Genomic DNA, 14,046 nt, shown 5'->3' with positions numbered 1-14,046 from the left:
TTTGGTGTGAATTTTACAATGGCATTTCTCAAACTGTAGGAAAATTTGCACTATTGGAATTCCTTTGGTACAAATTGCGAATATTGTACAGTATTCAGGAGCGTAACTATCACCTATAGTAGCTATGGTGTCCTCTATGGGACTTGCGACTTTAGGGGGCCCAGCCGCTACCCACTGCATATTTTTTTCAATACGTCATTGTCCGATGCATTACTCCAGCAGGTGTTGGCTGATTTTCACTAACCTATCCCAACTTCTTTCCAGGGCTGCTTCCAATTCTGCCTCCAAGGGGCGCCGTATATTGTATCCTGGATATTGGGTCAGAGCTAGGGTTGAGCCGATCTTGACTTTTCAGGTTCGATTTTGAAATCCGATTTCCGATAATTTTTCATTCCGATCCCAATGCAAGTCAATGGGATTTTTTTACTAATCGGAGATCGGATTTTAAAAACAATCCTATTCCATACCTCCCAACCTTTGAAGAACCGAAAGAGGGACAAAATGTGCGGCGCGTGTAGCGCGCCGCTGCAAATTTAGCCCCACCCACTTTTGTGTTGACTCCGCCCACTCGTTAATTTTTCATGTGCCCGCACACAGTATAATCCTCCTACAGTCACCCGTAAATTATATGTCCCCCCTCTATCTCTCCCCCAGTTTCATATACACCCTTCATCTGCCCCCAGTTTCATGTCCCTCTTCCATCTCTGCCCCCAGATTCATGTCCCTCCATCTCTGCCCCCAGATTCATGTCCTCTCCATCTCTGCCCCCAGATTCATGTCCCCCTATCTCTGCCCCCAGTTTCATGTCCCTCCATCTCTGCCCCCAGATTCATGTCCTCTCCATCTCTTCCCCCAGAATCATGTCCCACATCTCTGCCCCCAGTTTCATGTCCCTCTTCCATCTCTGCCCCCAGATTCATGTCCCTCCATCTCTGCCCCCAGATTCATGTCCTCTCCATCTCTGCCCCCAGATTCATGTCCCCACATCTCTGCCCCCAGATTCATGTCCCACATCTCTGCCCCCAGATTCCTGTCCCTCCATCTCTGCCCCCAGATTCATGTCCCCCATCTCTTCCCCCAGATTCATGTCCCTCCATCTCTGCCCCCAGATTCATGTCCTCTCCATCTCTGCCCCCAGATTCATGTCCCCACATCTCTGCCCCTAGATTCATGTCCCATATCTCTGCCCCAGATTCATGTCCCTCTATCTCTGCCCCCAGATTCATGTCCCTCCATCTCTGCCCCCAAATTCATGTCCTCTCCATCTCTGCCCCCAGATTCATGTCCCCCATCTCTGCCCCCAGATTCATGTCCCCCATCTCTGCCCTCAGATTCATGTCCTCTCCATCTCTGCCCCCAGATTCATGTCTCCCATCTCTGCCCTCAGATTCATGTCCTCTCCATCTCTGCCCCCAGATTCCTATCCCTCCATCTCTGCCCCCAGATTCATGTCCTCTCCATCTCTGCCCCCAGATTCATGTCCCCACATCTCTGCCCCCAGATTCATGTCCCACATCTCTGCCCCCAGATTCCTGTCCCTCCATCTCTGCCCCCAGATTCATGTACCCCATCTCTGCCCCCAGATTCATGTCCCTCCATCTCTGCCCCCAGATTGATGTCCTCTCCATCTCTGCCCGCAGATTCATGTCCCCACATCTCTGCCCCCAGATTCATGTCCCACATCTCTGCCCCCAGATTCATGTCCCTCCATCTCTGCCCCCAGATTCATGTCCCTCCATCTCTGCCCCCAAATTCATGTCCTCTCCATCTCTGCCCCCAGATTCATGTCCCCCATCTCTGCCCCCAGATTCATGTCCCCCATCTCTGCCCTCAGATTCATGTCCTCTCCATCTCTGCCCCCAGATTCATGTCCCCCATCTCTGCCCTCAGATTCATGTCCTCTCCATCTCTGCCCCCAGATTCCTGTCCCTCCATTTCTGCCCCCAGATTCATGTCCTCTCCATCTCTGCCCCCAGATTCATGTCCCCACATCTCTGCCCCCAGATTCATGTCCCACATCTCTGCCCCCAGATTCCTGTCCCTCCATCTCTGCCCCCAGATTCATGTCCCCCATCTCTGCCCCCAGATTCACGTCCACTCCATCTCTGCCCCCAGATTCATGTCCCACATCTCTGCCCCCAGATTCATGTCCCTCCATCTCTGCCCCCAGATTCATGTCCCCATCTCTGCCCGCAGATTCATGTCCTCTCCGTCTCTGCCCCCAGTGTCATGCCGTCCTCTCCATCTCTGCCCCCAGTGTCATGCCGTCCTCTCCTTCATCTGCCCCCAGATTCACGTTCCACCTCCACATTAAACTTACCTTCTCCTCCGCTCCCTCACCGCTCTCTGCCCGCCTCTCTCGCTGACACATGCGGCTGAAGGAAGGAGCTGACACAGGTCAGCTCCTCGCTTCGCCGCTGCCCGCCTCTCTCCCTGACACATGCGGCTGAAGCGGCTGGCGTGCTCGCTTCGCTGCTGCGTCTCTCTCTCGCTAACATATGCGGCTGAAGCGAGGAGCTGATCTGTGTCAGCTCCTCGCTTCGCTGCTGCCGCCGGCTCCTGCCTTGTACATCGCGTCTACAAGCCAGGAGCCGGCGGCAGCAGCGAAGCGAGGAGCTGACACAGGTCAGCTCCTCGCTTCAGCCGCATGTGTCAGCGAGAGAGAGACGCAGCGGCGAAGCGAGCACGCGAGCAGCTTCAGCCGCATGTGTCAGGAAGAGAGGCAGGAAGCGGCGAAGCGAGGAGCTGACCTGTGTCAGCTCCTTGCTTCAGCCGCATATGTGTTCAACTCAGATCTGCGTCCTCTGGACGCAGATCTGAGTTGAAATCGGGACATACCTCCCTCCAACCGGGACCGCGGGACATGTCACCCAAATTGTGACTGTCCCGCGGAAATCGGGACGGTTGGGAGGTATGCCTATTCACTATACAGCATGGAATCTAACAATTGAGCGCTTTAATTGTTAGAATCCACGCTGTGTAGTGATTTTTTTTAATCCTCTGGCTACTTAGTCCCCCCTGGTGTGCACTTACCTGCAGAGATGGCTGGTCTGGTGCCCGGTGTTCTTCTTCGCCTCGCTGCCCCCTGCCTCCCAGGTTAGGAGAGTGTGGGCGGGTACTGGGAGGGGAGACGTCACATCTCCCCGCCCTGTACCCGCCCACACTCTCCTAAGCCACAAGCCCCGCCTACTTCCTAGCTCTTTATCTAACCTCCATTATCAGATTGGAAAAAAACTGCAGCGAAAGCACAACACATTTTTTTCCTTAGCGTTTTTCATTGTGTTTTCGCAAGGGGGTTTCCTCTGTGGACTTTCTGCCCTTATTACACCTATACAGAGAACGCCAGCGTTTCTACAGGTATAACCCTACTGATAGGCCATCACTGTTCTGAACCTGAAAAAAAAACCTTAATGCCTTTAGAGTTATAAGTCTTAAAGGAACATTGCCAAATAAATGTCCTCTCAGACTCTGAATTAGCCATAGCGTTTCCAACTACACATTCAGGGACAGATAAAGAGATAAACTCAGGAGAAATTCATCATTAGGGAAATTTTTGCTGGAGTAATTTCCATCAAATTTATCAAATGTCAGACAATTAGGCGCATTTATAAATCCGACACGACAGTCTTAAAATGTTACTTTACTTTTTACACCAACATTGACCGGGGTGAGTCTTGTGACTCTTTGAAAATTCTCCGCTGATGAATCTGGAGTACAGACCAGTAGACAGACCAGGCCTGCCTAAGCTAAAGTTTTTTTGTTTTATACCAGTATTCTAGAGCGCAGTGTTTGATAGATTCCGCCCATAACTGTTTAGACAGTGCAAAGTCAGACTTGCCAGTCTTACGCTAGGTTCACACTAGCATTCGAGTATTCAGCCTTCGGGCCTGCCCAGTTTCCATCAATTTTATATTGACACTGGTGGAGAGAGTCCTCCTAGTAGGACTTTTCTCTCCGCCGATTTTAAGTGAATTCTGTGGCGCAGTCTCATATGGAGACTTCAACTCTAGCCTTAAACTGCACCAGATTTTCAAAAGTGTCTAATGCTATTAGAAGATCTGGCGTAGTTGTAGACTTTCCAGCAGGGGTGTAACTACTGTGGTAGTAGTGGTAGCGGCTGCCACAAAGCCCGGGACATTAGGGGGCCCAGTGACAGCCGCTGCGTTTTTTTTTTTCAATAGGCCGTTACCAGCTGGAGTAACTTCAACCGGTAACGGGCTCTATTTACTTACCTCTTCTGGTTCCGAGTAGGCTTCAGGCTTACTTGCGTGACATCCCTGACATCACATGACCAGGCATGCGTTCTTATGTATCACAAAGCAGGCCCCAGGACACGTGACATCACATACGTGATTAAAGATGGCCGACGTCAGCAGGAAGTGCACCAGAGCCAGGGATAGGTAAGTAGCAGTGTTTTTTATGTTTGCATTCTCCCCTAGGTTTCCGTTTATTATACTCTGGGGTCTGAAAAGACCCCAGAGTATAATATTTGTTCATGGGTGTACACAATGGGGCATAAAACTGTGTACAGGGGCCACTATGAGGTATAATGCTGTGTGCAGGGGCCACTATGGGGCATAGTACTGTGTGTGCTGGGGCCACTATGAGGTATAATACTGTGTGCAGGGGTCACTATGGGGCATAATACTGTGTGCTGGGGCCACTATGAGGCATAATACTGTGTGCAGGGGCCACTATGGGGGATAATACTGTGCAGGGGCCACTATGGGGCATCATACTGTGTGCAGGGGCCACTATGGGGCATAATAGTGTATGCAGGGGCCACTATGGGGGATAATACTGTGCAGGGGCCACTATGGGGCATAATACTGTGTGCAGGGGCCACTATGGGGCATAATACTGTGTGCAGGGGCCACTATGGGGCATAATACTGTGTGCAGGGGCCACTATGGGGCATAATACTGTGTGAAGGGCCACTATGGGGGATAATACTGTGTGCAGGGGCCACTATGGGGCATAATACTGTGTGCAGGGGCCACTATGGGGCATAATACTGTGTGTAGGGGCCACTATGGGGCATAATACTGTGTGTAGGGGCCACTATGGGGCATAATACTGTGTGTGCAGGGGCCACTATGGAGCATAAAACTGTGTATTCAGGGGCCACTATGGAGTACAATACTGTGTATGCAATGGCCACTATGGGGTATAATACTGTGTGCAGGGGCCACTATGCGGTATAATAGTGTGTGCAGGGGCCACTATGGGGCATAATAGTGTGTGCAGGGGCCACTATGGGGCATAATAGTGTGTGCGGGGGCCACTATGGGGCATAATAGTGTGTGCAGGGGCCACTATGGGGCATAATACTGTGTGCAGGGGCCACTATGGGGCATAATACTGTGTGCAGGGGCCACTATGGGGGATAATACTGTGTGCAGGGGCCACTATGCGGTATAATACTGTGTGCAGGGGCCACTATGGGGCATAATACTGTGTGCAGGGGCCACTATGGGGGACAATACTGTGTGCAGGGGCCACTATGGGACATAATACTGTGTGCAGGGGCCACTATGGGGGAGAATACTGTGTGCAGGGGCCACTATGGGGCATAATACTGTATGCAGGGGCCACTATGGGGGACAATACTGTGTGCAGGGGCCACTATGGGGGATAATACTGTGTGCAGGGGCCACTATGGAGCACAATACTGTGTATGCAATGGCCACTATGGGGTATAATACTGTGTGCAGGGGCCACTATGCGGCATAATAGTGTGTGCAGGGGCCACTATGGGGCATAATAGTGTGTGCAGGGGCCACTATGGGGCATAATAGTGTGTGCAGGGGCCACTATGGGGCATAATACTGTGTGTAGGAATGCGGGGGGGGGGGGGGGTCAGGGTCTTCGGCAATGATCGGGGGGGACCTATGTCAAAAGTTTGTCACAGGGCCCCGTCATTCCCACTTACGCCACTGCTTTCCGGTCTAACTTTACACCTCTTATTAGTTGGCTTAGTTTGCAACAGAACTTTGGTGCAAAAATTTGGTGCAGTGGCTGAAAGTTTGTTGTAATTTCTGGCTCTTACTTTAGTATGTTAAGCTACACCCCCTTTTCAGCAAGCCCTGCCCAATGAGGTGCACAAACTCTTATAAAACTCTCTAAAACACACAGAAAATCAGGGTTTTTTTTGGGTTTTTGTTGCAGCAAATGACATTAGAATTCCGGTGCACATTTATTAGTTTATCGGCTCCATCTGCTCCAATGGATTTCGCAGTATTAGGCTAGGGGCACATGGTGATCTTGTTCGCGACTCCCGTTGCCTTACTAGCTATGTATTTTGTGGACTATAGAACCAGAGACATTGTACATCCTAGTTTAACTTACATGTACAATCTATATTCAATCCTTTTGCTATCCAGGTGTTATGGATATGTCTTCTTTATTTTTCTGCAGTCACTTAACAATGTATCTGTAAAAAACAGACAGTATGAGTTTTTTTTTTCATAGACCCATAGACTTGATTTTAGCTTCTTCCATTCAGTAGTTCTAAGCTTGACCCTTGAAATTTCTGCTGCAGATGTCCTGAAGATGCAATATGCAGATATACCATGGGAGTGCAGCCAGGGGCATAGCTATAGAGGAACAAAGATAGCAATTGCTACCGGCCCTGAAGCCTGATGGGGTTCAAAGGCCTCGCTACAACATAAGAAGACACCAGTATTATAGACAGCACAAGAGTTGGTCCCATTACAAACTTTGCACTGGACCCAGCAGATTCACGTTATACCTCTGTGTGCAATGTGCAGATGGGCAACAGGTGGGCAGTGTATAGATGTGGGACTAGTTCTTGACATTTCCAACTGAAAGCACCAAATTTAGGTTGAAAATTTCAGTTTCATGTTAACAGGATTTTAGAATCCCCTATACAAATGCATGGAATGCGGATACCTGGAAAGTTAGATTTGATGCTGTTGAATCGGAACTAAAATCCATATTAAAATCCAATAGGATTAAGGTCATAGGCCCGTGATGGCGAACCTAGGGCACGCATGCCAGAGAGGACATCCGGTACAGGATTCCCTGTTAGTGAGCAATCACTGCAACTGCGCGGCAAACACGCGGCCTACACTGACTGCAGAGTGTGACCTGTGCCCGGCCGCAGTCGTGATGACGTAAGTCAACAGGAAAAGGATGCCCGGCGGCTCTTCAGGTAAGTATATTTATGTGTGTACTGTGTGGGAGGGGGACTACTGTGCAGCATTTAATACTGTGTGGGGAGGGGGAACTAGTGTGCAGCATTTAATACTGTGTTGAGAGGGGTGCTACTGTGGAGTATATAATCCATTGTGGGGGCCACTGTGGGGCAGATTGTACTATGTGGGGGCCACTGTGGGGCAGATTGTACTGTGTGGGGGCCACTGCGTGGAAGATTGTACTGTGTGGGGTCCCCTCACTATATCACACAGTATCTGTTTTATAGCAGACATGATATTAGTTCAGGCTGTAATAACATTTCACGGCCACTATAAAACACATTCTGTGCGATGTAAATAGTGAACATTAATTGTTCAAAAGCACCAAATGCAGAGACCTTCACCTTTCAGTACAAGCTCTGTAAAGTCCCATTCACACGACTATAATTTGTGGGTCCACAATTGTAGATCCACAGACTTTCTGAAATTTCCCCACTGTGGGACTATTAAAGGATTATCTTATCTTATCTTTTAAGGTTAAATTGCTGTGTTGGGTTTTGAGTTGCAGGTTCGCTATCACTGCCATAGCCATTTAGACGTTATACTGTGTTAGATTTGGACTGCATGTTTCTGGGACGTACTGTTCCCTTTATCAGGTCCAACAAACTGGTGACTTTTACCCAACGGAACTTGTCCATTTTGCCCAGTAGCTGCTGCCTTATCTGGGTCCAAGGAGAACACAGCAGCCGTTTATGTGGATAGTTGCTATATGCCGTCAATGGTGTTATGCCTATCTAACACATCTTTCCAAGGTCAGCACCCTCTGACTTCCTTGTACAGGATATACCACCCAGTGGCGTCTTTTCTTAGTCATTAATTGAAGATTAGCAGTTGTCTTACATATTTACATTCATCTATCTCATGGCCTATTCTCAACTCAGTTCCTTTTGAGTGAATGCGGCCACAGTATCGAGCCGGCCACTATACAAGGTACGGAGCTGTACTTGGTTTTGTGTCAATGGCCGAAGTGCTCTTCCGATCTCTTCAAACAGTTGATAAATGGAAGACCCCACTGTTCTTCAGTTATTGACCCATCCTAAGACTTTCTGCCCCTATTACACCAATATGGAAAATGTCAATGTTTCCATAGGTAACACTTTTTCATTTTTTTTTCTGCAATTAATCCCATCTACATTGCAGGTACTGAAAAACAAAGCATTTTTTGCCTCTGCATTTCCACCACAGCCAAAACATTGTGTTCTTGCAATGTGGGCCCCGGCCTTAAAGTAAATCTTTCGTATGGAGTCATTTAAATGACCCTATAAAGAAATTTCTTAAGGAACAAATAACGGTTGTGTTTGGGATTCGACAATGGTGACCATCAAATACGACAGCCAGTCACCCCTAGGGACACTAACAGCTCAGCCATATGTGCAGGTTATCCCGCGGCCACATATATTGCCTCTCATGGCAGGTCTTCCAATGGGCATTTCTCAGCAGTATAATGCTCTCCCACATACAGCAAGGATTTCCCAGGAACGTCTCCACCATATTGCAACACTTCCTTGGCCTGCCCGGTCACTAGGGTCCAGCTGGGACATAGCTTCAGCAACTTATAAGATTGCAGGATCTACAGCTGCAACATCTGTGGGTATATGTGACGCAGGATACCATACAGAACCTGTATACCTCCATGCCCAACCATATCTCATCTTGTATACAGGCTAGAGGTGTTCAACTGAATACTAGAGCCTCTGCCCAATTGTACAATTTTCTCCTTTCGCTGTAACATTGTAATTACTTCCATATATCAATTCCAAAGCCTCCTTTTTTGTGCGAAATTTTTTTTGACCGAGTAGCGATCCCCTTGTGTCATATTATTATAGCAACTTTAACAATAAAGAGCTAACAATAACTGTGCAGGGAATTGGATTTTTTTTCCTATTGCAGAATACAGACTACTATCAAACCATCCAAATATTTGCTCCATATCCAAACAAATCCTTCTTGGTTTGTTATATTTTGCCAGTGAGTTGTGTCTTATGATTATGGTCACTTCTTGTATATCTCAGGAGATCTAATGATACATTCTGCAAGGAATTAGGTTTACTATTGCAGACTACAGGCTGCCATCAAACCATCCAAATACTTGCACCGCATCCAAACAGCAACTGAACTGCAACACTGCCCTTGATGTCATATTTAGATTGTTGTTAGTATAATATTAAGCAATTATGTAACACATAACAAAACCCATCTCAAGTACTGTATATGGAGATGGGAAACAGGTTACAGTAATACAACAAACTAAAGACGGCAACAATCCCCATCACGTTTTATGTAGATTGCTAACATGTTACTATAATAATAAACAATAACACAACACACAACAAAGTCATACCGCAGACTGCAATAATCCCCACTACTTTATATGCAGATTGCTAATATGTTACTATAATAATATACAGCAATACAATGCAAAGCTACACTCTCCACTACTGCATAATATACAGTAAAACAACAAATGAAAGACACAACAGGTGACAACACTTACCACTACGGTATATATAGATTGGTAACGTATAACTATGATATTATACAGTAATACAACACATAGCAAACACTGTAGTCTACAAAACTCTCCAGTACAGTATATGTAGGTGTGTAACTATAATAACACTGCAGTTTGTATATATAGAGGGGTAACATGTGACTATAATGCACAGTAATACAACAAATAAATACCGCAGTCTACACCACTCTCTACTACTGCTGTAGATGTATAATATACATTGCTATAATAATACACAACATGTGTAATATAGTCCAGAACACTCTCCCCTATTGTATATAGAAGGGGGTAACCCAAAACTTGTTGTAGCAAACACTGTAGGCTACAACACGCTCCACCACTGTATATATAGATGAGTAACATAGCTATAATATACAGTAATGCAACAAATAACTACACTGCAGTCTGTAACACTCTCTACTACCGTATATGATGTGTAACATGTAACTATAATATAGAAATAACTACACTGCAGTCTGTAACACTCTCTACTACCGTATATGATGTGTAACATGTAACTATAATATAGAAATAACTACACTGCAGTCTGTAACACTCTCTACTACCGTATATGATGTGTAACATGTAACTATAATATAGAAATAACTACACTGCAGTCTGTAACACTCTCTACTACCGTATATGATGTGTAACATGTAACTATAATATAGAAATAACTACACTGCAGTCTGTAACACTCTCTACTACCGTATATGATGTGTAACATGTAACTATAATATAGAAATAACTACACTGCAGTCCAGAACACTCTCCAGTATTGCATACAGAGGGGTAACAAGTAACTATAATATGCAGTAATGTAACAAATAGCAAACACCATAGACTACAACACTCTCCACTACTGTATATAGATGTGTAACATGTCACTATAATATACAACAAATAGTAAACACCATAGTCTACAACACTCCCCACTACTGTATATAGATGTGTAACATGTAACTATAATATACAACAAATAGTAAACACCATAGTCTACAACACTCCCCACTACTGTATATAGATGTTTAACAATGTTCCTATATTATACAACAAATAGTAAACACCATAGTCTACAACACTCCCCACTACTGTATATAGATGTGTAACAATGTTACTATAATATACAACAAATAGTAAACACCATAGTCTACATCACTCTCCACTACTGTATATAGATGTGTAACATGTCACTATAATATACAACAAATAGCAAACACCATAGTCTACATCACTCTCCACTACTGTATATAGATTTGTGACATGTAACTATAATATACAACAAATAGTAAACACCATAGACTACAACACTCCCCACTACTGTATATAGATGTGTAACATTTAACAAATAGCAAACACCATAGTCTACATCCCCACTACTGTATCTAGATGTGTAACAATGTTACTATACAATAATACAACAAATAACAAAAACAAAGAAGCAGCAGGTAAAGGCTGGTCTGTGAATGGCAGCAGCACCTGTAAGGACCTGCCAGTCCTGGGTGGGGTAACTAGTAGACAGAAGCCTTGACCTTGGCTAACCCCCCACCCCCTGCCAGGCTGGCTCCCCCCTTAGTATTGCTGGAGCAGGGAGAGGCTTTGCTGCAGTGCTTGCTAGAGAGCTGTGTCTGTGCAGGCAGTGAGGAGCAGACTAGTCTGCCTTGTGAGCCCCCTGTGCCATCCCCCATCCCCAGCATCAGCAGCACTAGCAGCAGCATCCCATTCATGCTACATGTAAGGCAGTGACACAGGCAGAGCTGGGCTGCTATTGTGTGTGCTGGGGGCAGAGTGAGATATAATAGCGCATGTCTCATCCCTCAGTGCAGCCTCCACCACCAACTCCACCATCTTGCATGTGCAAACATCTCCAGCCGGACATCAGCTCTCCTGGGGCTATGGAGACTGCGGGAAACATCATGCCCACCATGGATTGCTAGACTGGCAGCGACTGCATTGCTTTCCTTTGCTTGTGGTTGCAGCCTTGATGCTTCACATTGGCATCTAGAGAGAGACAGAGAGAAGATGCGGATTATTTGCGAGCAGATTGTTTTGTTATTCTCTGGATTTTGGGGCATTGCCATGGGAGCCTTTCCTAGCAGCGTGCAGATAGGTAAGCCATGCCCTTGGCACAGGAGCTGACACTTCACTGCATGACTAAACTTAACATCTCTGCAAAAAACTTGACCCTGGCCCAGCTGCTGCACCACCTCTTTGCTCATTGTGCCAGCTGATTGACAGCTGAGCTAGCCTCAAGACTCTGTTATTATTTATTTTTATCATTATTATTAATTTATTTTGCAAAAGCTATGCTACCTAGTTATATGACATTGCTTGTGTTTTGTCCCTACTGACCAAATGTCAATGACCTACCCCCTACCTGCCCCCCAGGCCTGCCTGCCCCCCCTCTGCATTATGTGGATGCTGCAGTAGTGCTGCTATCCTGTGCACTGTACTTGGAAAGTTGTGCAGCCTTGTACTGCATCCCTGTATAGCGGCTCACGCTGACTTTATATTAACCATTGCTATATAAGGGGAGGGAGGGGGGGTATGCAATAATTTCTTGCACTGCATGATGTACTGCCAAATGGGGGGGGGGTGGTGTTGTAATGTTGTAATGAGATTCTGCAAGCATAGTCACTTTTGTGCTCCTGGTATAATAAGGAGCTGCTTCTCCTTGAACTGGACACAGTACTCTATTTAACTGCCTTGATAATGGCCAGACTGTCTAGACTATGTATAGATGGGCATATAGGACCAATGCATAATGGTCGTAGGTGACAGTACACACCATGCCCTCCAGACTTGTGAATGGAATGATATAGTTATATAGCGTGTAAGCATTAACCCTGCGATTTGTCGTAATGTGCAATGTGAGACAACTGCAACTCCAGCCACTTGTCACATATCAATGGCTGTAATTAATGGAGCAGAATCCTGGCAGCCCCGGGTGCACCTGCATACTGTAAGCCGCCATTCTGCCTCGCTATCATCTATGTGTATATTGAATTTATTTTTTTTTTATTTCCCCCTTCCTCCGTCTTTAGGTGGGCTTTTCATCCGAAATACAGATCAGGAATACACTGCTTTTCGATTAGCAATTTTTCTCCATAACACCAGCCCCAACGAGTCCGAAGCACTTTTTAATTTGATTCCTCATGTAGACAACATAGAAACAGCCAACAGTTTTGCTGTAACCAATGCCTGTAAGTATACCTTGAAGTTATGAACTAATGGGACCGGATCTTGGGATGTACTGGTGGTGATGGAGGGGACGTATCCAATGCCTGCCATTCCTCTTTTATATATCCTGGGAATCAAAGCTATGGGGATAAATACTTGTTAGCTTCTGACCTTACCAAATCCGCTTCCCATTACTCTGCTGACTAATCAAATATGACATTTTCATGGTATTGTAATGCAGAGTGTGGCAGACCATGGTGAGGAGGGGGTGAGGGGGGGACCGAGGAGACTTGGAGAAGTAGCATTAGACCATTGATATGCAGTCCCATCCCTGCAAGAGGGTAAATGCTTCTGGTGACTTTTTTTGTTCATGGAACATGGGCCAAGAAGGGTGGCTCAATGGTTAAACGTCATCCACGAAATTGAAGTACATACAAATATATACAGATATTGTGATATAGATATATATATCACAATATCACAATATATATACAATTTTTGATAAATATATATATTTATTCTTCTTTGTATTATTTTTCCTATATTATTATACTGACAAATATTTTATTAAAGTTATTTTTTATTTTATTTTTTGTCTTATTTTGTAGAATTTTTCATACTTATTATTGTTATGTAAGATTTTTTTATCATTACATTTAGTACTTTTTCTTCATTATTTCTATTTTATTTCCTACTTATTTTTTATGTTTTTACTTCTTTATTTTCTACTTTCTATTACTATTTATGATTTTGTATTCATTTTTTTTAGTTTTATGACTTTTATATTTTTTATGTCAATATTATTACTATTTTATTTCTGTATTTTTATGTATTATTATTTTTTTTTAATTCCTTTATCAATCCTTTATATTTTATTTCATTCTTATTACTATTTTATCTGTATATTTTTATATATTATTCCTTTTTTATTTTATTAATCTTTTATTTTTTATTATATTATTATTACTATTTTATCTGTATATTTTTATATACTATTCCTTTTTTATTTTATTATTCTTTTATTTTTTATTATATTATAATTACTATTTTATCTGTATATTTTTATATATTATTCCTTTTTTATTTTATTATTCTTTTATTTTTTATTATATTATTATTACTACTATTTTATCTGTA

General features: G+C 44.6%; 1 protein-coding gene across 7 annotated transcripts in view; it reads left to right on the top strand.

Moving 5' to 3' along the window:
- Positions 1 to 14,046, top strand: part of GRIA4 (glutamate ionotropic receptor AMPA type subunit 4) — a 699,790-nt gene that overhangs the window by 401,989 nt on the left and 283,755 nt on the right. For 6 of the 7 annotated variants that reach the window (XM_075266112.1, XM_075266110.1, XM_075266113.1 and 3 more), the window contains exons 1-2: positions 11,344 to 11,839; positions 12,774 to 12,932. In XM_075266112.1, the coding sequence (XP_075122213.1) occupies positions 11,752 to 11,839; positions 12,774 to 12,932 (247 nt within the window). In that variant the 5' untranslated portion in view covers positions 11,344 to 11,751. Of the gene's footprint in view, positions 1 to 11,343; positions 11,840 to 12,773; positions 12,933 to 14,046 lie in introns of those variants that run through there. The other variant, XM_075266111.1, reaches the window with a different exon arrangement.

Source organism: Leptodactylus fuscus, chromosome 2, assembly GCF_031893055.1.
Source record: "Leptodactylus fuscus isolate aLepFus1 chromosome 2, aLepFus1.hap2, whole genome shotgun sequence".
NCBI classification, from domain to species: domain Eukaryota; kingdom Metazoa; phylum Chordata; class Amphibia; order Anura; family Leptodactylidae; genus Leptodactylus; species Leptodactylus fuscus.
The sequence above is the reverse complement of the archived record's forward strand: the minus strand, read 5'-3'. Positions and strand labels throughout refer to the sequence as shown.